Raw genomic sequence first — 23,729 nt, forward strand, 5'->3', positions numbered from 1 at the left:
CGCCTTCATTGGGCTTTCCACTAGGTTCGGGTCAAAAAAAAGCATTCGGGTCAAACAATTCTTCGAGACTCAACTTTCCTTCCCCGGTGTGTTCACATATAACACAAACACAAAGATGGTGGCGGGGGCTTTTTTGTACTCTCTCTTCTACATTCCCATTCACAGAATCACTTCAAACACTTTCTCTCTCTACACCTATCTACAAACCCTAGCTTTTTGATTTTTTTATTGATTTTATTAAAGTAGTAGTATATATGGAGGAGGAGGAGCCGCAGCAACAACAATCATTGGCGGCGGAGGAGCGGCAGCCGGAGGCGCCGGCGCCGGCGCCGGCGGAGGAACATGAGGAGGAAGAAGAAGGAGAGGAGGATGAAGAGGAATCGGAGAATGAAGGGTTGATCATTAAGGCACAAGCGTTAATGGATAAAATTACTGCTTTGCCTGATAACCCTAATCCCAATACTATTCATGCTCTCTCTTCTCTTTTTGAAACTCAAGAATCTAGGTACTGTTTCTTCTTCTTTGTTGATTAAGTAATACTTCCTTTATCCCAATTCTAATTTATGTAATACACTCTCCTTTTTAGTCCGTCTAAAAAAGAATGATACATTTTCTTATTTCCTTATATGGCAATAATTTTACTTTAAACTTTACCTTTTAACCACACAAATATCTTTGACCTATCTTGGGATGGAGGGAGTAGTAATTTAGGTATATAATGGTTATATATATTTACGTATATATGACTTAAGCTGGAATTTACTTGTCGAATCGTGGGGTTTAAGTGAAGTGAATTTTGTGTTATATTCTCAAGAAACTAGGTACAGTTTCTTTTTTGTTGATAAAGTTAGTAGTAATTTAATGATGCTGGGATTCTAACCCAACAGTGCAGGTATATAATGGTTATGTATTTGGTTTAAGATGGAATTCACATTCTTTTTCATTTGTTGAAATTTTGTGGGGATTTCAAATTGTGGGGTTTAAGTGAAGTTACTTGAGCCGAGGGTTTTATCGGAAACAGCCTCTCTACCTGCCAACTGCATACACTCTACCCTCCCTAGACCCCACTTTGTGGGATTATACTGGTTTAAGTGAAGTGAATTTTGTGTTATACTTGGGTTGAAGTATGGTTATGTGGGGTTCCTTTTTTTTTTTTTTTTTTTTTTTGGTGAAGTAAATGAATTGCATTAAAAAGGCCTTAAGCAGATGCAGTCATGCAGAGTTACAAAGCATCTAACTGTTAGCTTCAGGACATTACTACGTCAAGCTTCGTCAACTCTCCAAAATATCCAACTTTCATAGGCATCTTTGATGGAGTGGGGGTTCTTAAAGGGCGCGTAAGAGGATTTTAGGGCTTATATTGATGCACAACAAGACTTCTACTCGGCAATGTTGCCTCCATTAACGCTTGTGGCTATTGATGTAGGATTTTAATTTTAGAATCTGCTGGGTTTTAAAATGGTAGAGATGGTTTAACGTTTAGCAAGCAGATAAGCATAGACACACATACATGTATATTTTCATGCCTCCTATTTACTCTGTACATTCTGGAGTATTTCACTCATTGGATATATAATAGCAGGGTAGTTAAATTCTGTTATATGTACCTATGCTGGTCTTGTTCTTTCTTTTTCTTTTTTGTTCTTCTGAATTTTCACTGGTTAACAATGTAGACATGTGGCTTATTGGTAGTGTTGGGGGAGGGGGGACTGTCGTGAATTACGGGCATGCCTGTGCTAGTTTACAATTGTTTTAGTTATAATTATCTGGACACTGGTCCCATATAATTTTATTTAGTTTTAATGTTTCCAGTGCTGGTTGTGTTAAGATAGGGTTGTTATTGGGTTTTTTTGTTTTTGGATACGGTTGTTATTTGGTTCTTGGTGCATCCTGTCTTCTATATTGGCGTGAAATAGTACACTTTCATCTTTGTGAAACCGTCTTGCTATTTGGAATAGGCTCAATCATAAAGTTCTGCCTCTCTTAGTACTGCTTCTTCTCTCCCAAAGGATCCCTGCTTCCCCAGAGTAGACCTCACATTTTTAATTCACTCAATTGGTATATCCATATTAAAATGGAGCTTGAAGAGGTGAATATTTTACTAGAATCGTATCTCCATATTACAGTGCAGCTTTTGGATTCTTTACCAAGTTATGAACCTAGACATCATCTATCTTTTATTTGTTCACCAGTCTGGACTTAGATTTTTACTCCCCCCCTATGAGTTATATTCTTTTCCAAGAGTCCCAAGTCAGAGATTTGGAGTTATACCTTTATTATTAGTTAATCAGCCAGTTGAACTGCACCTAATTGCCGTAACTGTCGAATGGGTTGTACATGCTCTACATTTCTCTCTTTTGGTATCTCTGGAAGTTTTTACAGAGCATCTAGCAAGAGGAATTAGAAAGGTCAATTCCGTAATTCCTTACTAACCAGAACATTGAAAGGTCATTGTAACAGTTTGACGAAAATTCTATATCTGATGATACTGTTAGTAGATTGGTTGATATTTCTTTTCATATTGTATATTAGATGAGGCAAAAGTTTTGAGGACATCAGAACTAAAGTTTCTAAATTTGTATTGACTACCTTAATCCATTGCTAAGAACTGGGATGTAAGATTAGATTGAGCAAGAAAAATTGGAAGTGGGTCTGAGCAAAGCATCAAATTTGCATTATTTATTATGTGGCTCTCTCCTCTTTTCCTAGTTTCTGTGCCAAAAGTTTTTGATCAAATTTCTAGGCACAAACTTGTATTACCTCCATCTTATTTTATGTGACGTTTGACCGGACACATAGTTTAGGAAAGAAAAAAAACCTTATTGAAATTTGTGGTCTAAGACAAGCTATAAATATTTGTGCGGCTATAAATCATCTCATTAAGGGTGAAATATGAGAAGTTAAAGTTAAACTTTTTTTAAATATGGAAAGGTGTCATTCTTGGGACATACTAAAAATGAAAGTGCATCACATAATTGGGACAGAGGAAGTACTCATTATTTTTGGGGAAATCTCGCGCTCAAGATGTGGTCTAGTGGTCTATGAAGTGGGTTGGAAACCGTTAGGCTTTAGGTTCAATTCCCCGTGGAGGCAAAAAACACAAGGTAATTTCTTCCATCTGTCCATGCATTGGCGGCACAGTTGTCTGGTACTTGTGCGCAAGCTGGTTATAAAAAAAAATTATATTTGAGAAATTTCAAATATGAAACTTGGATACAGGGGGGGAAATATATAAGATAAAGGCCTCTTATGTTGCTATGCCACTTTTGGTAATAAACCATTGTTTCTTGTCATCGAGTGAATTTTTTTAGATTGCTCAAAGTACAACCATATTAGTTTTATGATAGTGAAGAAGATCCCGTGAAGTCAAACCAGTTAGCTGTAGTCCTTTGCTAAAATATGTAAAACCAATGTTATAATTTTGAATGAAAACGATAATTTTAACTAATATAGTATATAATTGGTGGACAGAGTCACCTCTTGCTCGTGGGAGGTGGCAGGTATCCCGTGGAATTAGTCGAGGTGTGCGCAAGCTGGCCCAGACACCATGGTTATCCCCCCCCCCCCCCCCCCCCCCCCCAAAAAAAAAAAAAAAAACAAGTATATACGTGGTACTTGCAGGATATTGGGTTCTATCTGACAATTGGGATTAACTTTAGTTTCTTGCTTCAATGGTCAGTCTGAATGATATTTCTTGATCTTGAAGTTTTTCCTTTGTTAAGGTAAAAGAGAAGCACGGCCAGTGGGGCTCAAATCCACAATTGCTTTATTAGAAATCTTTAAGTTGTTGGCTCTTTTTGATTGCTATCTTTCTGTGTAAAGGTTTTATGTTTACTTCATTTATTAAAGGACCTGAGAACTAGTACCCATCACTAATAAAGGGAACAGGGGAGGTGGAACTAGTTCAATTGCATTTTTAGTATAGTTGCGCCCAGTTTGTGATGAAGAATGCAGTATTTTGGAGAGTGGGAATCTTGCCTTTATTGTGGTTTTATATTAGTGCCGCATATTATTCTTGACTTTTAGTTGTTGTGATGCTTAAGATTATGTGGATTATGTTTGTTAGAAACTGCTGTAAATCTCTATTATGTTGCATGATGTGTTTGGTACCAGCAAGTTGAAACCTAGAGTGCTGTTTTATTTCACAGTTTTAAGATGGGTAACAAGAAGTTATGACGTAGTAATTTTATAATTATATGTAGTGGGATACTACTAAAGTGCTACGTGACATTTTTTTAAGGAAGGTGAAGTTTTGTATAACTAGGGTGTACATGGACCAGGTTGGTTTGGATTTTTCGAATACCAAACCAAACCAATTGTGTTGGGTTTTTATATCTACAAACCAAATCAAACCAATAAAAGTCGGGTTTTCCAACTTTGGTTTTTCTCAAGATTTTCGGGTTTTTTCCGGTAATCATATAAAACGTATAACTTGTGCTTCAAATATTTCTTTAGTCCTAGTAAGATAGTTGTATCTAATTATTTTTTTTTAAGAAAATAACACAAAATGTGAGATGAGTGCTAACATTGTACTAAAATATTCAACAAAAATGATAATGCAATCGCTAAGCCATAATGAAAATGATCAAAAACTAAAGGTACTAAGTCATGCTAAAATAAGTATGGTTAATAAGTATTAATTACATGACTAAATATTAAAGAAAAACTAAATTAAATTATGTATTTTCACTGTCCAAACCGATGCAAAACTAAGAATAGATATTCAATATTGTTGTTACTCCTAGTGTTAGAATTGAATTTATTTTGGTAGCATTAATTGATTTGGGCTTTATTTGAGTCACAAACATCTATGAGCTATAAAACTTATTGGCCCATTCAAAATCTTAAGTCCAAGCTTGAGATAATATATGAAAAGACAAAAACTATGAAAAAATTTAAGAAATATTTATAAATTACATTACAAATAAATATTTTTATGTATAAAGTATTTCTAAAAATTGTATACATGTAATGTCGGGTTGGTTTGGTTCGGTTTGACTTTTTTTAATTAAAACCAAACCAAAAGGTCGGGTTTGTTTTTTCAATACCAAACCAAGTCAAACAAAACCACTTGTCGGGTTTTTTTCTCGGTTTGACTCGGATTGTCGGTTGGGTGCGGTTTGTCAGTTTCCTTTGTACACCCCTATGTATAAGGATGAAGAGTATGCTGGTATGAAGCATCTGTGTACATCAACATTAGTTCTCACAGATATGCAGAGAACCAATAAAGTTGACCATGCCTCTTTGTTATAAAAAGTGCTAAATGACATTAGGAAATCATTTTCTATATTTGCCTTTTTTTTCTTCTTTATTATCAAATGTAAATTCTAAGTCATTATCTTCCAACGTTTGTTCCCTTCTTTTGGAATAGAAAAAACATGATAATTGAGCGTAGCCAACAATAACAAGTGGAGCTTGGTCTTTTTTCCCGTTTGCATTATTCATATCACTGCAAAATCAGTGTTTTGTCTCACTGGATGAAACAAGACAAATGACAGATCTGTTCACTCTTTCAAGTGCAGTTACATGGAAGAGAGTGGTCATTCTGCCTCTAGTAATGGCCGAGCTTCCCATAATGTTGGACGACTAGGGAACCTTATCCGGGTAAGCTTTAGTATCTCTTACTTTTCTTCTTTGACTTTTTTAAATCTATACCTCATATACAAGAGTGTCAGTATTAATTGCTCACTTCCCATTATCTCGTATTGTAGGACAATGATGAATTCTTTGAACTGATATCGTCAAAGTTCCTATCTGAGAGGAGATATTCAGTTTCTGTGAAGGCTGCTGCTGCAAGGCTGCTCTTTAGTTGTTCACTAACTTGGACGGTAGAGTTCTATTCTTTATTATTTTATTTCAAGGTTTTTTAAGGTCAAAGTTATTCATGTAGATTAATTCATAGCAAATGGAATCCAGTATCCACATGTTTTTGAAGACCCTGTGCTGGAAAATTTAAAAAGCTGGACAATGGATGACACAACCAGATTGTCTGGTGATGATCATTATTGGAAGCATGAGTCAGGTGATCGGAGGTCCTCTGATTCTGAGATGCTGAAGACATACTCTACTGGACTTCTTGCTGTGTGTTTGGCGAGGTATGCTCTTAGGCCCATACCCTTTTTGGTTTTATGACACATCTCCTGTCACAATCATATTCAATTTTTGCTCTATTGATGGTAGTGGTGGTCAAGTAGTTGAGGATGTATTAACATCTGGGCTCCCAGCAAAAGTTATGCGCTATCTTCGGATTAGAATTTTGGGGGAGACCACCACAAGCCAAAGAGATGCAACATCTTTGTTGGATGGCAAAGCATCATCTACAGGTACTGGTGTAAGATCTAGAGAGGAATGTAGAAGTAGATTCCGGCAGGTTGCCGAAAGTTCTCATTTGGATATTCCCAGAGTAGCCGAAGATACAGATAAGGACCGCGATAGAAGTGCCAGTAGGCATATGCGTGGGGATGAACGTTGGGCTGATGAAGAGCCACCTGATTCTATGGCTGTTGATGATAATTATCAGGCAGATGCAGATGGTGAAGAAAGATGGCATATTAGAGATTTACGTGACGGAAAGGCAAAGCCTGGTAACAGACCCCTAAGGGAAGACGAGCATGATGAGAGTGCTAGAGATGATTTATCAAGACGCAGGGTGAATCGTGGGTGGACAAGACACAGAGGACGGGGAAGGGTGACTGAGGGCGTTCCGGATAATGAAGCAGCTTTGACCTCTCCAGGTTCTGCAAGTAGATTGGGTGAGCAATCTCGCAGCAGAAATTTGACCAGGAATCAAGAATTGAGAAGAGCAACTGATAACAAGAAGAATTTGAGTAGGACAAATGTTGATGGTTTTGCGATGGAGAGGGACGAGAATGATGAATGTTTCCGAGAATGTAAAGTTGGCTCCAAGGATATCACAGATCTGGTGAAGAAAGCTCTTAGAGCTGCTGAAACAGAAGCAAAAGCAGCTAATGCTCCAACTGAAGCTGTTAAAGCAGCTGGTGATGCTGCTGCAGAAGTAGTCAAGAGTGCTGCTTTTGAGGTTTGTCTTCACTTCTTATCCAGTTTTGTATTTTATGCAGTTTACTTAATGTTTATCTTAAGACCGTCTCATTTCTACGTTATCTCTGTGTCTCAGGAGTTTAAGAAGACAAATGATGAGGAGGCTGCAGTTTTGGCTGCTTCAAAAGCTGCATCCACAGTCATTGATGCTGCTATTGCTGTTGAAGTTTCAAGGTTGGTGTGTCATTTTTGTGTATGACCCATCCTCAATTGATGACTGGGAAGACATTTTATTTTGCATTCATCTGCTACTTCCTGTGACATACAATTAACTTATTTTAATGTGGTACTGATATATTGTAGGAGTGCTATTTGTGAAGGTGAATCACAAGACACAAAAGCAACAGCACAAGAAGCAAATGAGGATGTTGATGAATTCTTCATTCTGGATAGTGACTCTCTTGCGAAGTTGAGAGAGAAGTTCTGCATCCAGTGTCTTATTATTTTGGGAGAGTATGTTGAAGTACTTGGTCCTGTGTTGCACGAAAAAGGAGTGGATGTGTGTATTGCACTATTGCAGTGTAATTCCAAACATAAAGAGGGGTGCAAAATTTCGCTTCTTTTGCCCGATGTTCTGAAGCTAATCTGTTCTTTGGCTGCGCATCGGAAATTTGCTGCAGTATTTGTGGATCGTAGGGGCATGCAAAAATTGCTTGCTGCCCCAAGAGCTCTTCAGACTTTTTCTGGTCTTTCTTCATGCTTATTCGCAATAGGGTCAATTCAGGTAACTGTGTGTCTATTTTTTCTACTCCTTTTAATGTTATAATTGGCTGTGTACCTTAAATCTTGATTCATTATGGTTCTGGAAATTTTAGTTGCTGATTCAATAACTTCTGAAAATTGATTTCACAGGGAATAATGGAACGCGTTTGTGCTCTTCCTTCAAACATTATCGATCAGGTGGTTGAGTTGGCGCTTCAGCTTCTTGGATGTCCTCAAGATCAAGCCAGAAAAAATGCTGCTTTATTTTTTGCGGCTGCATTTGTTTTCAGAGCTGTCCTAGACGCTTTTGATGCTCAGGATGGCTTACAGAAAATGCTTAATCTTTTGCAAGATGCTGCATTAGTGAGATCTGGAGTTTCTTCTGGGGCATTAACTGCTTCAGGGTCATTACGGAGTGACAGATCGCCACCAGAGGTGCTGACCGCTTCTGAGAAGCAGATAGCTTATCACACCTGTGTCGCACTTCGGCAGTACTTCAGAGCACATCTTCTCTTGCTGGTGGATTCAATTCGTCCTAATAAAAGTGTTCGCAGTGCTGCACGAAATATCCCGAGTGTTAGGGCTGCGTCTAAGCCGCTTGACATTAGTAATGAGGCTATCGATGCAGTTTTCCGTTTAATACAGAGAGATAGGAGACTTGGTCCTGCAGCTGTCAGGGCCCGCTGGACAGTAGTTGAAAAGTTTTTAAGTTCCAACGGGCATATTACGATGTTGGAATTATGTCAGGTAGTACATGCTTTTATAAACCGTTCATTCTTTCTACCTGCATATGCTTGCTGGTTTACTTACTATTTTTCCAAATGTAGGCTCCACCTGTTGAGCGTTATTTGCATGACTTGCTTCAGTATGCTCTCGGTGTACTTCATATCGTCACTTTAGTACCTTACAGCCGTAAACTTATCGTCAATGCAACATTAAGCAATGATCGTGTGGGTATAGCCGTTATATTGGATGCAGCTAACAGTGCTGGTTATGTAGAACCTGAGGTATGGTCTTAATACACTTTTCATTCTCTCATTGTAGCGATTCAGATGCTTATCCATTTATTCTTGATATTGGTAGATTGTTGAAGCAGCATTGAATGTGTTAGTTTGTCTCGTGTGTCCTCCACCTTCAATCAGCAATAAACCATCTGTGTCTTAATACACTTTTCATTCTCTCATTGTAGCGATTCAGATGCTTATCCATTTATTCTTGATATTGGTAGATTGTTGAAGCAGCATTGAATGTGTTAGTTTGTCTCGTGTGTCCTCCACCTTCAATCAGCAATAAACCATCTGTGTCTACACAAGCACAGCAAACCAATGCTATCCAATCTGCAAATACGCCTGGTGTGGAGACCAGAGAACGGAATCCAGATCGGTGTGAGACCAGGGACAGGAATGTGGAGCGGTTTCTTCCAGATCAGGCTGTTAATATCCCCAGCCAGAATGAAAATAGAGAGAGAAATGGAGAATCTACTTTATCAGACCGTGGAAGCACAGCAGTTTCTGGCACATCTGCGGTCGGTGGCACTTCTCAAGGCCCTGTGTCTACAGTGACATCAGGATTAGTTGGAGAACGAAGAATATCACTAGGTGCAGGAGCTGGTTGTGCTGGCCTCGCTGCTCAGCTTGAACAATGTTACCGTCAAGCGAGAGAAGCTGTTCGGGCCAACAATGGTATTAAGGTCCTCCTGCAGCTCCTCCAGCCACGGATAGTTACTCCTCCAGCTGCAATTGACTGTCTTCGTGCTCTTGCTTGCCGAGTACTTCTTGGTTTAGCAAGAGATGATACAATTGCACATATATTAACAAAACTTCAGGTAGGTTGGTCTGACATCATAATTGCTGTTTCCTGCATGGTTGACATCGTTGATTTCCAAGGTCGGTGTAATATCTGGTTTATGTGATTTTGGCTGCAGTCATTTATTCTAACATTTTCTCACCTTGGATGTTTCTTGAAATGGTTAAAAAATTGATCCTGAGTTGAAATTAGTCATTCCAGAAAATGGAAAGCTATTAAATTCTTCAGAACATGAACCGAGTAAGGGTTTTCAATGTGAATAATGGGTTTGTAAATAAATATTCAATGGTGGAGAGGTACATAATATTAGCGTCCTGGCTAGGGGGTAGGATTGTTGAACTCTCCATGAAGTGTACTCACCGGGAAAAAAACACAAGGAGAGTTTTGAGAATAGGTCATCCAGAATTTTGAAAGAAGATAAGAAGGGTACTAAAATACATCTCCAGAAGTGAGGTAAGTGTCACTTTGACCAAAGCAGCATTGTTGGGAATTCTAACTTATTTTGTCTTTATTTACGGTTTTGACATGGGTGAGCATGTGATTGGAAATACTTTTTTTCGGGACCATACAACTGGAAAAAAAATTTATATCTTGTTAATTGAAATAGGATACTGAAGCGATTTTCATCGTGTCTAAGATGACATTCTAGGTGGCGACTTGACTTTTTTATCTATTAAACTAATTATATCAGTCCTAAGAGGATGTTTGGCTAAGTTTAGCTTATACAAGTACTTTCTAACTGATCTTTGTGTTTGGTAAATACTAAAAATGTTAATATGTCACGTGCTTATAAACCAAAATCAGCCAAAAACCATAAGATGTCACCCTGAGCTTATGGTTTTGTAGTGTAAGCACTTTTGGATTGACCAAACCTTTTACGATTTTATCCGTAATAAATACTCTTCCTAAAACATAACTTTTAATTATATATCTATTCTATTTACATTATTAGTCCCTTTTTTTAATGTTGAATACTTTCAAATCTATATTTTTTGTAAATAGCTCTAAGGATATTTTAGTCTTTTTAACAGAAAGTGCTAAGCCTTTTACCAAACAAACTAACTGCAGCACTTCTATCAAAGTATCTATACTTTTTTTTTAAAAAAAAATCAACTTTAACACCTAAAAGTGTTCTTCAACACGTTATACTTATCAACTGCTTTTAATGAGCCTTCCGGAACGGGCTCTTAGTTTCATGCATAAGGAATTTTGTGCCGCTTTATGTTTTTTCTTTATTTTCCTTGTTTATGCTAGTCAGTGACTTGACCTTACAGCATTAGGGTTATGACCTAGTTCAATATTGCAACTAGTGCAGATCTGAGTTGTGTAGTTAAACCCAGTTAGAACGAACATATAACATTTTTTCTAGTTTCTTTATACTTGAAAATCAATATGTCCAACACTCAACGTGGATGACCTTACTTATGCGACATCAGTTTGAGAGATTTGGTCTTTTGGTGTTGGGGAGATTCAACTATACTTGATTACATTTTTATTTTTTTGTGGTTTTAGGTTGGGAAGAAGTTGTCAGAACTCATACGAGATTCAGGAAATCAGACCCCTGGCGGTGAACAGAACCGGTGGCAAGCAGAACTTTCACAGGTGGCTATTGAGCTTATTGGGGTAAGAAAACAGTATTTTCTTTCTCTGTATAATTTTTTAATACGTGGAGTGAAAAAAAAAAAAAAAAAAAAAAGGGGGGGGGGGGGGGGGGGGGGCTTGGTTACGAAGAAGTTGGATGATAGTTTTGATATTGATGATATCTTTGGGGTAGAGGAAGGGACTAAGGGGGATATTTTCACTGGTACACTGCTGTGTTTAAAGCAAAGAATAGAACGATCATGCTTCATCAAAAGAAATGTACGATCATTTTCATTTTGGTCATATATTTCGGTGAAGGGAAATGGGAGGGGAGAGAGGGGTAACTGGTTTATTCCTGCAATTTAGCATTTCTACCCCTTCACGTCTGGATTTCATTTTGTAGGCTCTCAACTGTGATTCTCATTCCCCCTCCATTCTTAACTCTCTGCTAATCCATGCTTTCTTAGGCATGACTATATGTGTTGAATATGTGCATTACACTAATAATTTTGAAAGAATACGTCTCTAGCTCTAATATTGGCTTACATTACGCATGTGCGCATTTGTTAAGTACTACTTTCATGCTGAATAAGGTAGCTCGTTTAATTAGCAAGCAATGAAAAGAAAATGTGAATGGATTATTGTTTTAGTTTTAGATAGAGAAGTGTTAACATCTTTGAAATGTAAAGAGGTGGACTAATAATGGGAATAAGATGCTGCATCATCATTATCATAATGTGTAGTTGTATCAGTTCAATTTTTGGAGAAAGGGAAGTTTTCGATTTAAGGATCAGGATTAACTAAATATCAAGGCAAACACACAAAGTAGGTCAAGGCATTTGGGATGGCAATAGTTTATTAGGTTTTGCTTATACATTCATCTTTCAAGTGTGCTCGGCAGAGTTGTCTTTTGTCCCTTTCCTCTTTTGTTAATTTGCAGGACTATTGTGTCTTTTTTCATTTTGTAGGTTGTAACTAATTCTGGGCGTGCAAGTTCCCTGGCTGCCACAGATGCTGCGACGCCAACATTAAGGCGTATAGAGAGAGCTGCTATAGCTGCTGCTACTCCAATCACATATCATGCAAGGTAAAATGGCGTTTGCTCCAAATGAAGTTAAATTTGAGCAACATGGTTTTCTTCTTCTTGCCTTATTTACTAGTTTCTGACCTCCTTTTGTGTTCGAGCTCAGGGAGCTTTTACTCCTCATCCATGAACACCTACAAGCTTCTGGTTTGACAGATACTGCAACTATGCTTCTAAAGGAGGCTCAGTTGACACCTTTGCCATCTTTAGCTGCTCCGTCATCTCTGGCACATCAGACATCAGGGCAGGAGACATCGTCAGTTCAAATTCAGTGGCCATCTGGTCGTGCACAGGGATTCTTGACAGCTAAACCGAAACTCCCATCATTGGATGAGGATGGCGGATTGAAATCTGAGTCACTTGTCTGTTCTTCAAGAAGGAAACCATTGATATTTTCATCTGCTCGTAGTCAGTCCTCGAAATCTCTTCCTGTTGAAGTCTCTCCAGCAGCATCAAGCTTCAAATTCAGTAATTCGAAAAAGTGTGTCACACCTATAGCTACATCAGAAACTCCATCCCTATCTTCAGTAAAATCTGGCGGAGATCCAGACATCATATTTAAAACTCCTATTGTATTGCCAATGAAACGTAAGTTAACTGACCTGAAGGAAGGTGGATCAGTGCCATCAGTTAAGCGACTCAATACTGGTGAACATGCAGTCAGGTCTCCAGTTTGTGTCACTCCAAATGCGGTCCGTAGAGGCAGTCTACCATCAGATCCTAATATGCCTTCAACACCAAATTCTACTTTGAGAGAGATCCATAATCGACCTGGCTCAAGTGCTTTTCCAACTGAAGGTGATGATACTCCAATGGTGTCGTCTTCTCAACATGGTCTTCTAAGTGATTCACAACCCTCGAATGCAGAGCGTTTAACCTTGGACTCTGTGGTTGTTCAGTACTTGAAGCACCAGCATCGCCAATGTCCTGCTCCCATCACAACGTTACCTCCGCTTTCGCTCTTGCACCCTCATGTCTGTCCTGAACCAAAACGAAGCCTTGATGCACCATCAAATGTGACATCACGGCTTAGTACTCGTGAATTTAGAAGTTTGAATGGTGGGACACACGGAAGGCGTAAGGATCGACAATTCGTCTTCAGTAGATTTAGACCATGGCGAACTTGCAGGGATGATGCTGGTGTCTTATTGACATGTGTCTCTTTTATGGGAGATTCCTCACAAATTGCTGCTGGCACCCATTCTGGAGAGCTGAAAATATTTGACTCTAACAGCAACAGTATCTTAGAAAGCTTCACCAGCCACCAGGCACCTTTAACACTACTACAGTCATACCTTTCTGGCGAGACACAAATGCTTCTGTCTTCAAGTGCTCACGATGTGCGGTTATGGGACGCAACTAATGTTTCAGCTGGGCCTAGGCATTCATTTGAAGGCTGTAAAGCTGCACGATTTAGCAATTGCGGTACAACATTTGCTGCATTGTCTTCAGAGCCATCCCGGCGCGAGATTCTTCTATATGACGTTCAAACCTGTCAAGAGGAACTGAAACTTACAGACACATCCAGCATCCCTTCAGGCCGAGGACATATGTATTCCCTTGTACATTTTAGCCCTTCTGACAATATGCTTCTCTGGAACGGAGTCTTATGGGATACTCGTGGTTCTGGCCCAATTCATCGTTTTGATCAATTTACCGACTATGGTGGCGGGGGCTTTCATCCTGCTGGCAATGAGGTAAGGACATTTCACTTATTTTCCTTTGGGTGGATAGTATTATAAGCCTGATGCTAAATCCTTTCAACAGCAGCTCAGTCATTGTCACCTTTGTGGATCCTTAGTTTTACCTTTGCTAAAACTGTTGTCTTTCTGGATAGGTCATCATAAACTCTGAGGTATGGGATTTGCGGAACTTCAGGCTTCTGCGAAGTGTACCATCTTTGGACCAGACGGTAATAACATTTAATGCGAGTGGTGATGTGATATATGCCATCTTAAGAAGAAATCTCGAGGATGTCATGTCAGCATTCCAGACACGTCGTGTTAAACATCCTCTCTTTGCTGCTTTCCGTACAGTGGATGCTGTTAACTATTCTGACATTGCAACCATTCCAGTAGACCGTTGCGTCCTTGACTTTGCGACGGAGCCAACTGATTCTTTCGTTGGGCTGGTCACAATGGATGACCAAGATGAGATGTATTCTTCTGCTAGGGTGTATGAAATTGGTCGGAGGAGGCCAACTGACGATGATTCAGACCCTGATGACGCTGAAAGTGATGAAGAGGATGATGAAGATGATGATGACATTGATGAGGAAGCAATCCTTGGAACGGATCTTGATGGGGACGGTGAAAGCGACGCAGATGATTTGAGCAATGATGATGATAGTGTGAGTGAGCTTGATGACGAAGAGGATGAAGATGGAGACTTCATGGTAGATGGTGTGGACTTTGGTGGTGCAGCTGGTTTATTGGAGATTGTGACGGATGGTGAAGATGATGATGACAGTGAGCTTATTGAATCCTTTAGTAGTGGGGATGATGATGATCTCATGTAGGTAGTGGCCTTGGCGGTTAATTTAGATGTGATCAATGGATATAATATCCTCATATAATTTGCTCGACAGTGTAACATTTTTTATATACATTTTAGGAAGGGTAAAGATTACTCTTTTCTCTAGTTTTGAGTTCTATTCCAGTTTTGTCATGACGAGGCTTCTGTGCATATATGAGTAAGAAATGGAAGAGATTATGCTTTTGGGTCCACTTCAGTTGTTTTGGGGCTAAGTTTGACATAAATCTCTCTATTTCCCGATTTTAAGCTTTGTTCTCTCTCCGGTTTTAAGTTGGGCTTCAGACACTAATATTACTCCCTCCAATTGTTATATTGTGGACGTAAAAAACACGCTATATTATCTACTAATTTCTCCTTTTAATCTCTTATTCATATTCTTTGGTGGGACGTGGGAGTAACAAATGGAGTGCAAAAGTGCAATTTACTTTTTGAGAGTTATATTAAACTTGGGTGTTTTGTCTCTGAAACAAACGCCACGTTTCACCTCTAAGTGTTGATCTATTTAATTTTCTTCATTAGTCTTTTTCATCTAAGAATACTTTTAGATTTATATTTCATTCTAGTCATTTAACCGACTACTTATTATTAGTTCTAGCATTTCGATCTAGGTGCATAATTGCTTATTTATGCCTTTATAAAATTATAATTTCAATACCTAAAAATATTTTTTAGCATTTGATGCTTATTAACAAAACTTTTAATCATCTAACCTCAAACGAATTATCAGATACTGATATTTATGAAGGGAAAAAAGTGCACCTACACATGGATTATGTCTCATATATTCATGCAAGTATTCCAAGGACCAAGGTTTGTGTATTTGTTTCACTAGTCAGAGACTCAGAGAAAGTAATCACATGCTATAAATCACGAATTACATTGTAAAGATCGCAGTCTAAAGTTGTACTATATGATTGTTCTAATATTCGTAGACGATCTCTATTGTTCTTCCAATCTTTCCATAGAATCTCAGGAAAAGACGAGAGTCCATGTCTGTTGTTGTACGAAGGAAAAAAATTGCCATTGAAACAAAAGAGGAAACCTGTTTAAACAAGATTACTTTTGCTTAAATTATAAATCTATTTTTAATAGGTGTGATTTCTCTTCTTTTTCTTCTGTTTTATTTTATTCTATTGATATGGATGGTAGTTTCAGTTTATACGAACTCATTTGATTGGACACCGAGTTTAAGAAAGAAGTGAAATTTTTTAAACTTGTGGGATAATTAAGTCACATATATTTTGTGTGGTTATAAATCATTGCATAAAGGTAAATTGTTTTCAAATATAGAAAGAGGTCATTTGTTTTAGCACGGACTAATAACAAAATATGTTCACATAAATTGAAACGGAAGGAGTATTATTTTCTTCAAGTCGAAAAGATTTACAAAGTTTATATAATTGTATCAAAAATTTCATACTCCATAGAATTTCAGGAAAAGAAGAGGGTCCACGTCCGTTGTTGTACGAAGGAAACAGAATTGCCATTGAAACAAAAGAGGAAACCTCTTTAAACAAGACTACTTTTGTTTAAATTATAAATCTATTTTAATAGGTGTGATTATTTTTTTATTTTTTATTTTATTCTATTGATTGTCCCGTATGGATGATTCTTTCAAGTCGAAAAGATTGTAAAATAATCTCAAATATACAATTCTACGAGCTTTAGTTAGGTCCCGTTTGGACATGGTTTGAAACTATGATTTGAAATCATGGTTCAAATCATGTTTGGACATGCAATTTGGATATTTTAAGTTGTTTTTTCTGTTATAGACATAAAAATCTCACAAATTGTGAAAACTATTAAAACATTCTCAATTCGTATACAATCTTACCAAATGAGCAAGTCATAGTTTATAACAAAATTAGTACACTACTAGAACGCCTTTCTAAAAAATACAACATTAATTAATCAAACTTTAGTTCAATAAAAACGAAAATTTAATATGAATAGTAATGTAACTATTCTTTAATATAATCCTCCCCCATAAATTAAAGATTGATAGATATAAATAAAGGTTGGTGGAAGCTAATGAGATTAGTAAATGATTGATGGGGGTAATTGTTAAAAATATTTACCAATTTATGGGTCTTTTTTTTACAAAATATAAACTTGTGGGTTAAATTTTATATTTAAAAAGGTTGAAACCATGGTTTCAAACGCCAAATTATGCCTTTTTGAATGATTTGGGTTTGAAACCATGAGTAAAAAACGCATATCCAAACGCTGGTTTAGGGGCATGGTTTCAAATCATGGTTTGAAAACGAATGGCCAAACGCCAGCTTATTATTCCATTTTGATTAGCAAAGTTCATATAATTGTATCACAAATTTTCCTTTAAATTCAAAACCCCAATATACCTAGGTTATGCTCGAATTTCATACACTCAAATTTTTAAAAAAACAGCTCCCTCAACTTTGTACTCCACATAAATGCAGAAAAAAAAAATCATGTTTACTGAAGACAGACTGAATGATTTGCCCGACTCAATTCTAATTCACATTCTCACCAAGTTGAGGGACGACAGTAAATCAGATGTGAGAACAAACTTAGAGCCCGTTTGGATTGGCTTATAAGTTGCTGATTTCAGTCTTTTTGAGTGTTTGGCTGACCAGCTTAAAGTCATTTTGTGCTTAAAATAAGCTCAAAAAAATAATTGGACCCATTTGACTTACATTATCTAAAGCAGCTTATAAACTAAAAATAACTTATAAGCAAAAAAAAATAAGTTGGGCTACCCCAACTCCTTTTTTTTTTACTTATAAATTATTTTCAGATTATAAACTGCTTTTTTTAAGCCCATCCAAACAGGCTCTTATTATGTCCGCGATGGCAGTTACCTTGAATGTCCGTTCCACTATCTCTCTACTATGAGCTCCCTCATAAGAAAAAAAAAAAAAAAAAAAAAGTACGCTAATAGTTTCGTTGAAAAGGACATTTCCAATTTCATAGGTTCCACTAATCGAGACCTTTAACTTTAGGTCTTGCCATAAAATCCAATTATTTAGAGGCTATCTCTTTAAGTAAAACAAGAGTTATGTTAAAGATACTGATTTATGGGTACATTTTGCAACTAAAGTTGCAAATGTTGAATGTTTTACACTTGGATTTCGCTGTGAAAGTACCCAAAATATGAGCTTCCTCAGTTTGCATATAGGAATACGTCATTGAGGAGATTGATTTTAATCAATTGTGAAACGAACCCTTGTGATAGTCGCAGGAAATCAATCCATAATCTATATTGATGTATGATAGTCATTATATACAAAGTAGGTATCTAACTGTCAACATGATACTAGACTAAATTATAGGACCTAATTACTATACACAAGGAAGAGATCACGCCTAATATGCATTTGCTAATTATGAAAAGATTATCCTAATATTTACGTTGACTATTTCATAGTCTATCACACCCCCACAATCGAAGCGAGAGGTTGTCGTACGCTTAGACTGTCCCTGAAATCATCAAAAGTACGCGCGGAAGACCTTTAGTGAAAATGTCTACAATCTGGTAACGTGACGGGACGTGAAGAACACGAACTTCTCCACGGGCAACTTTCTCACGTACGAAATGTATGTCCCATCTCAATATGTTTAGTGTGTTGGTGCTGAACTGGGTTACCTGATAGGTATATGGCACTACCATTATCACAATAAACCAATGTAGCTGTCCGGATGGAACAACGGAGCTCCAAAAGAAGGTTGCGAAGCCAACAGGACTCAGAGACGACATTAGCGACACCACGGTATTCTGCCTCGGCACTCGACTTAGACATAATAGGTTTCCGTTTGGATGACCATGAGAGTAGATTATCGCCAAGGAAAACACAGTAACCGGATGTGGATCGGCGAGTGTCTGGACACCCACCCCAATCTGCATCTGTATAAGAAACAAGAGAGGCAATGGAGGATTTGTACAGATGGAGACCAAACTCAATAGTACCTTGAATGTATCGTACTATGCGTTTAAGAGCATTCATATGTGCAACCTTTAGATCATGCATGTGAAGGCATACCTGTTGAACCACATAGGAGATGTCTGGTCTTGTGAACGTAAGGTACTGCAACGCGCCGGCCAACTTACAATATTGTGTGGGATCATCGCAAGAAGGCCCGACCGTGGCGCCAAGTTTGGCTTTGGTGTCGACCGGTGTCTGACTCGGCTTACAGGCAGTCATGCCCGCACACTCTATAATATCTACTGCATAATTTTTCTGAGAGAGAAACATGCCGTGTGAAGTACGGGTAACAGCAATACCCAGAAAATAGCTTAAAGGGCCCAAATCCTTCATAGCAAATTCGGCACTAAGTAGAGACATGATGGATTTTCTGAGAGCATCTGAAGAAACTATGAGAATAATATCATCAACATATAGCAGAATGTAAGCAATGTCAGAACCTCGACAATAAATATAAAGAGAGAGTGATCAGATCGGCTATGTGAAAAACCAATAGTGGAGACATAGTCTGCAAAGCGTTGGAACCATGCACGGGGAGCTTGCTTAAGCCCATATAACGATTTCTTCAAGAGACAGACATGATGGGGATGCTTTGGATCCTTAAACCCAATAAGCTGATGCATATAAACAGTCTCATTAAGATTACCGTGTAGAAAATCATTCTTGACGTCCAACTGATGAATGGGCCAAGAGTGTGCAAGTGCAATGCTCAAGACAACACGAATAGTAGCCAGTTTGACAACTGGACTGAAAGTCTCGCCGCAGTCAACTCCAACCTGTTGAGACCTGCCATCACAGACAAGACGGGCTTTGTGCCTCTCAAAAGAACCATCAGATTTCTTTTTATGACGAAAGATCCACATAGAACGAATAAGATTCACATCAATGGGACGTGGAACTAACTCCCACGTCTTATTTTTAATTAGAGCATTATATTCATCAACCATGGCAGCTTTCCAATTGTGGTCATTTAGAGCACTCACAGGATTTCGCGGGATAGGCGAGATGGAGGTAGTGGTGGAAGTGTTTAAGTTGAACGGTTGTTTGGGCTTATAAATCCCATGTTGGCTTCTAGTGACCATGCGGGTGGGCTGCTGGGCAGTGGGCACGGGTGCAGCAGTGGGGGGGAGGGGCTTCTGGGCAGTGGTCACGGGTGCAGTAGTGGGGGGATCGGGCTGGACCGTGGGCACGACGGGTGGAGTGGGCTGCGACAGAAAATGCAAGGTGTATGGAGAAATCCCATGGTCCAAAAAATCATAAGAAGTTGGGGTTGGTGAGTGCAATTTTGAGAAGGGATATTGAGTTTCCTCAAAGATGACATGCCTTGATATGATGATTTTGTTGGTTGATAAATCATAACATTTATATTCCCTATGATTCAACGGATAGCCCAAAAATACACACGGGGTGGATCTTGCTTACAACTTATTAATAGTTGTAGATGGGAAAGAGGATAGCATAGGCACCCAAAAAACCGGAGATGAGAATAGGAGGGGGTTCGTTGGTAGAGAATGTGCGTTGGTGATTTATACCCAAGGACCTTGGTGAGAAGTACATTAAGGAGGTATGTGGCCATTTGGAGAGCATGATGCCAAAAAGAGGGGGGCATGGAGGAGTGGACAAGAAGAGTGCGCACTATGTTGTTAATGGATTTAATTTTTATTTCTGCTTTGCCGTTTTGAGGAGAGGTATGGGGGCAAGAAAATCTGAAATTTAAACCATTGGAGGCGCAAAAAGATTGAAAATGCCCATTGGCGAACTCCCGCCAATTATCACATTGAATGTTTTTTATGTCTCTTTCGAATTGAGTCCGTATTAATGCCTTAAAAGATAGAAAAGTAGAATAAACTTGGGACTTGTTAGAGATCGGAAAAGTCCAAAGAAAATTACTATAATCATCAAGAAAGAAAACATAATAGCGGTGCCCAGTAGAACTCAAAACAGAAGATGTCCATAAATCACTATGAATGATATCAAATGGCATAGTAGTAAATGACAATGAATCATAAAATGACAATTTAACGTGTTTCTCCAAAGGACAAGAGGTACAAAAAGGAGTTCGGGCCCTATTACATTTAATTAAGGCATTACTATGAAGAGAACTAAGGATAGCATTTCCCGGATGCTCGAGTCGGGAATTTCACAAGCTAGGTGATGCGGCAATGAAAGTTGATGGTGGAGTGGTCCGTTTTGTGGCAGTGATAGGATACAATTCCCCGGTGCTCTCACATCTCATTAGGCGGCTCCCCGTCGGTAAATCCTTCGCAGAAAACCCAAAAGGATCAAACTCAACAGAAACATTATTGTCCTTAGTGAATTTACGTACGGAAATAAGGTTTTTGATGAGTTTTGGAGCATGTAAGACATTTTGGAGACGTAATTGGGGATTATGTAGGGGTAGGGATGTACGACCATAGCCACGAATTGGAATAGTGCTACCATTACCAACAACGATTCCAGAATTATTGCTCAAATTAAAATAAGACGTGAGAGTACCTGTGTTGGCAGTCATGTGGAAAGTCGCTCCGGTGTCCATGTACCAATTATCATCTGGTTGATGCATGGACAGAGTGTGCATGACGGCCTCCACGTCTGTTGGAGTGTACCCAGAGTAGGATGGACCATGCATGGAATAGGCCTGCTGAGGTGAGCGTGGACCTGCATCCAGAATGCCACTGCCGGGCCTTGGCGTCGTGGGACGTTGCTGCCACGGCCTTGTTCGATACGGACAGGGGGGCAGTGCCCATTGCTGTGGCGGCCAGGAAGGCCAGTAGTAGCCCCCTGCTGGTGGCTAGGCCGTCGGCCACTGGCCGTGGCTGGTCTGTCCACCGCCACAGCTGCCGCCGTCGGATTTCCCGCGGTTGTTGTTGTTGTTATTTCCCTTTCCCTTGTTCTTGTTGGAATTACTGCCACGATTATTATCACGACAGTTGGTTGAATTATTGGTGCCTCCAGGTGGCGGGGAGGGAGCATCATTATCAACAATGAGAGCCGCGGGACTAGAATCGCGGGCACGTTCCTTGGCAGCGGCGTCTTCGAGCTTGAGTCTGGAGCACACTTCAGAGAAAGAGGGCAGCACATCCTTCTGCTGGATGGTTGTGACAAAGTGTGCATATGTCTCCGGTAAGCCTGCAAGGAGGCGCAAGACCATACGTTGGTCGGACACCAGCGACCCCACGTTGGCAAGTTGATCTGCGAGTGACTTTAGCCTATTATAACAGGCCATAACCGAGCCGAAGTCGGCCATTTTTGTGGTGGTGAATTCAGTTTCAAGGTACGCTGCCCTTGAGTGCTTGTTATCTTGGAAAAGCTAAGCAACTCGGTTCCAAACCTTCTCCGCAACATCATCCGCCACGAGAATAGAGGTAAGAATATCATGGGATATGGTGGCGTATATCCATTGGAGAACCACCGCATCGTGCCGTTTCCAGAGCGGAAGATTAGCCGCCTTCGTTGCATTGTACGCGGTGAGTTCGGTGGTCTCAGTTGGTGGTATGATGTGCTCAAGTACGGAGTGGACGCGGGCTAGAACCTTGAAGAGTGTCGCCCATTCGAGATAATGGCCGGTTTCCATGTCAAGGGTGATTGGTATTAAAGATTTCACATTCGTGACAGTTAAAGCACAATGGAAAGTTTTGTCAGCCATTGAAGAGAGAAGAGGGAGGAAGAAGAGGAAGGCTAGGGTTAGAAGAGGGTGACGGCTAGGGTTAGAAGAGGGTGACAGCTAGGTTTAGGAGGTGAGGAAGGAAACCTAATCTGATACCATGTAGGAAATCAATCCGTAATCTATATTGATGTATGATAGTCATTATATACAAAGTAGGAATCTAATTGTCAGCATGATACTAGGCTAAATTATAGGATCTAATTACTATACATAAGGAAGAGATCACTCCTAATATACATTTGCTAATTATGAAAAGATTATCCTAATATTTACGTTGACTATTTCATAGTCTATCAGTAGTGTTAACTGGAGTAGTCTCATTTATTTTTCAACCGCGTCTTTGAATTTGACAGATAGTATGTCGAGAAAGGTATTATCTGGTTGTCCTACTAACTTGGAGAGTTTGGAACTGGATAATGTTATGGAAATTGTTCGTTTGGAAATCGGTTTTGTAAAGCTGACATCTTTAAGTATAAAAGATTTTCAGAATGAGAATCATGACCTTTGTCTCGAAATATTAGCCCCCCCCCGGAACCCCCACCCCAACAAACCCCCCTAATTAAATATTTGCAACTTTTGGGGTACTGCGACAAAATAAAATTGAATATGGCTTCACTTATCAGTGCAATGCTACATATAGCTTTTGATGATTTAGTAGATGAAAACCGGAACTTGGAGTAGCTATTTTAAGGAAGTTCTTCGTAGCGTTGCCCATGCCGAGAATCTTGAATTGGGTCCCTGGTGCATCAAGGTTTATACATACTATTTACTATACAAAATTTAGATTTAATTTTTTTCGTTTTGTTTACTTTTTATTTGCTATAGAATTAATGAGTTTAATAACAGTAATAGAGCCATTACTTAGGATAATCTGATAACTAAGTTGATAATTACTAAAGAATTACATTCTCGTGACCAAATTGGTTGTACAGTGGCAGGTGATAGACATAATTTTTTTTGAACAAAATTTTGGATGATGAATTGTGAGAATATAGCATTGGCAATGGACAGAACACACTACAAATTTGGATTGATTTCATGCTCTTTCTTTAAGTCATGTTAATGGGGGTTTTTGAAGTGTTTAAAGGTCCATCTTTGAATTTCCAAACCAACCTTAACACCTTGATGTGTAAAAAACCAGTCGTATAGTCCAAGTTGATTTATGAATTATTCAACAATTAGCATGCCATTAATTAAGTGTTGCATTTCCTTATTTTGACATATTTGGGTTATAAGCAGGGGCGAATTTATGCATAAATTTTGGGTCATGTGAACACATGGTCACTCGATTAAACTCGATATATTATGTGTATAATTCTGAAATTATATCTAA

At 38.8% G+C, this 23,729-nt stretch overlaps 1 protein-coding gene across 1 annotated transcript; it reads left to right on the plus strand.

Annotated features, from left to right (window-relative positions):
• On the plus strand, window positions 1–14,958 carry LOC132635571 (DDB1- and CUL4-associated factor homolog 1). The gene is made up of 14 exons (XM_060352001.1): window positions 1–505; window positions 5,523–5,604; window positions 5,712–5,828; window positions 5,917–6,095; window positions 6,181–7,039; window positions 7,136–7,233; window positions 7,363–7,783; window positions 7,912–8,508; window positions 8,589–8,768; window positions 8,990–9,586; window positions 11,080–11,190; window positions 12,117–12,235; window positions 12,339–13,929; window positions 14,070–14,958. The coding sequence occupies exons 1-14, from the start codon at window positions 255–257 to the stop codon at window positions 14,748–14,750; spliced, it is 5,883 nt and encodes a 1,960-aa protein (XP_060207984.1). The 5' UTR covers window positions 1–254; the 3' UTR covers window positions 14,751–14,958.
• The last annotated feature ends 8,771 nt before the right edge of the window (window positions 14,959–23,729 follow it).

This window comes from Lycium barbarum, chromosome 4 (assembly GCF_019175385.1).
Source record: "Lycium barbarum isolate Lr01 chromosome 4, ASM1917538v2, whole genome shotgun sequence".
Taxonomy (NCBI): domain Eukaryota; kingdom Viridiplantae; phylum Streptophyta; class Magnoliopsida; order Solanales; family Solanaceae; genus Lycium; species Lycium barbarum.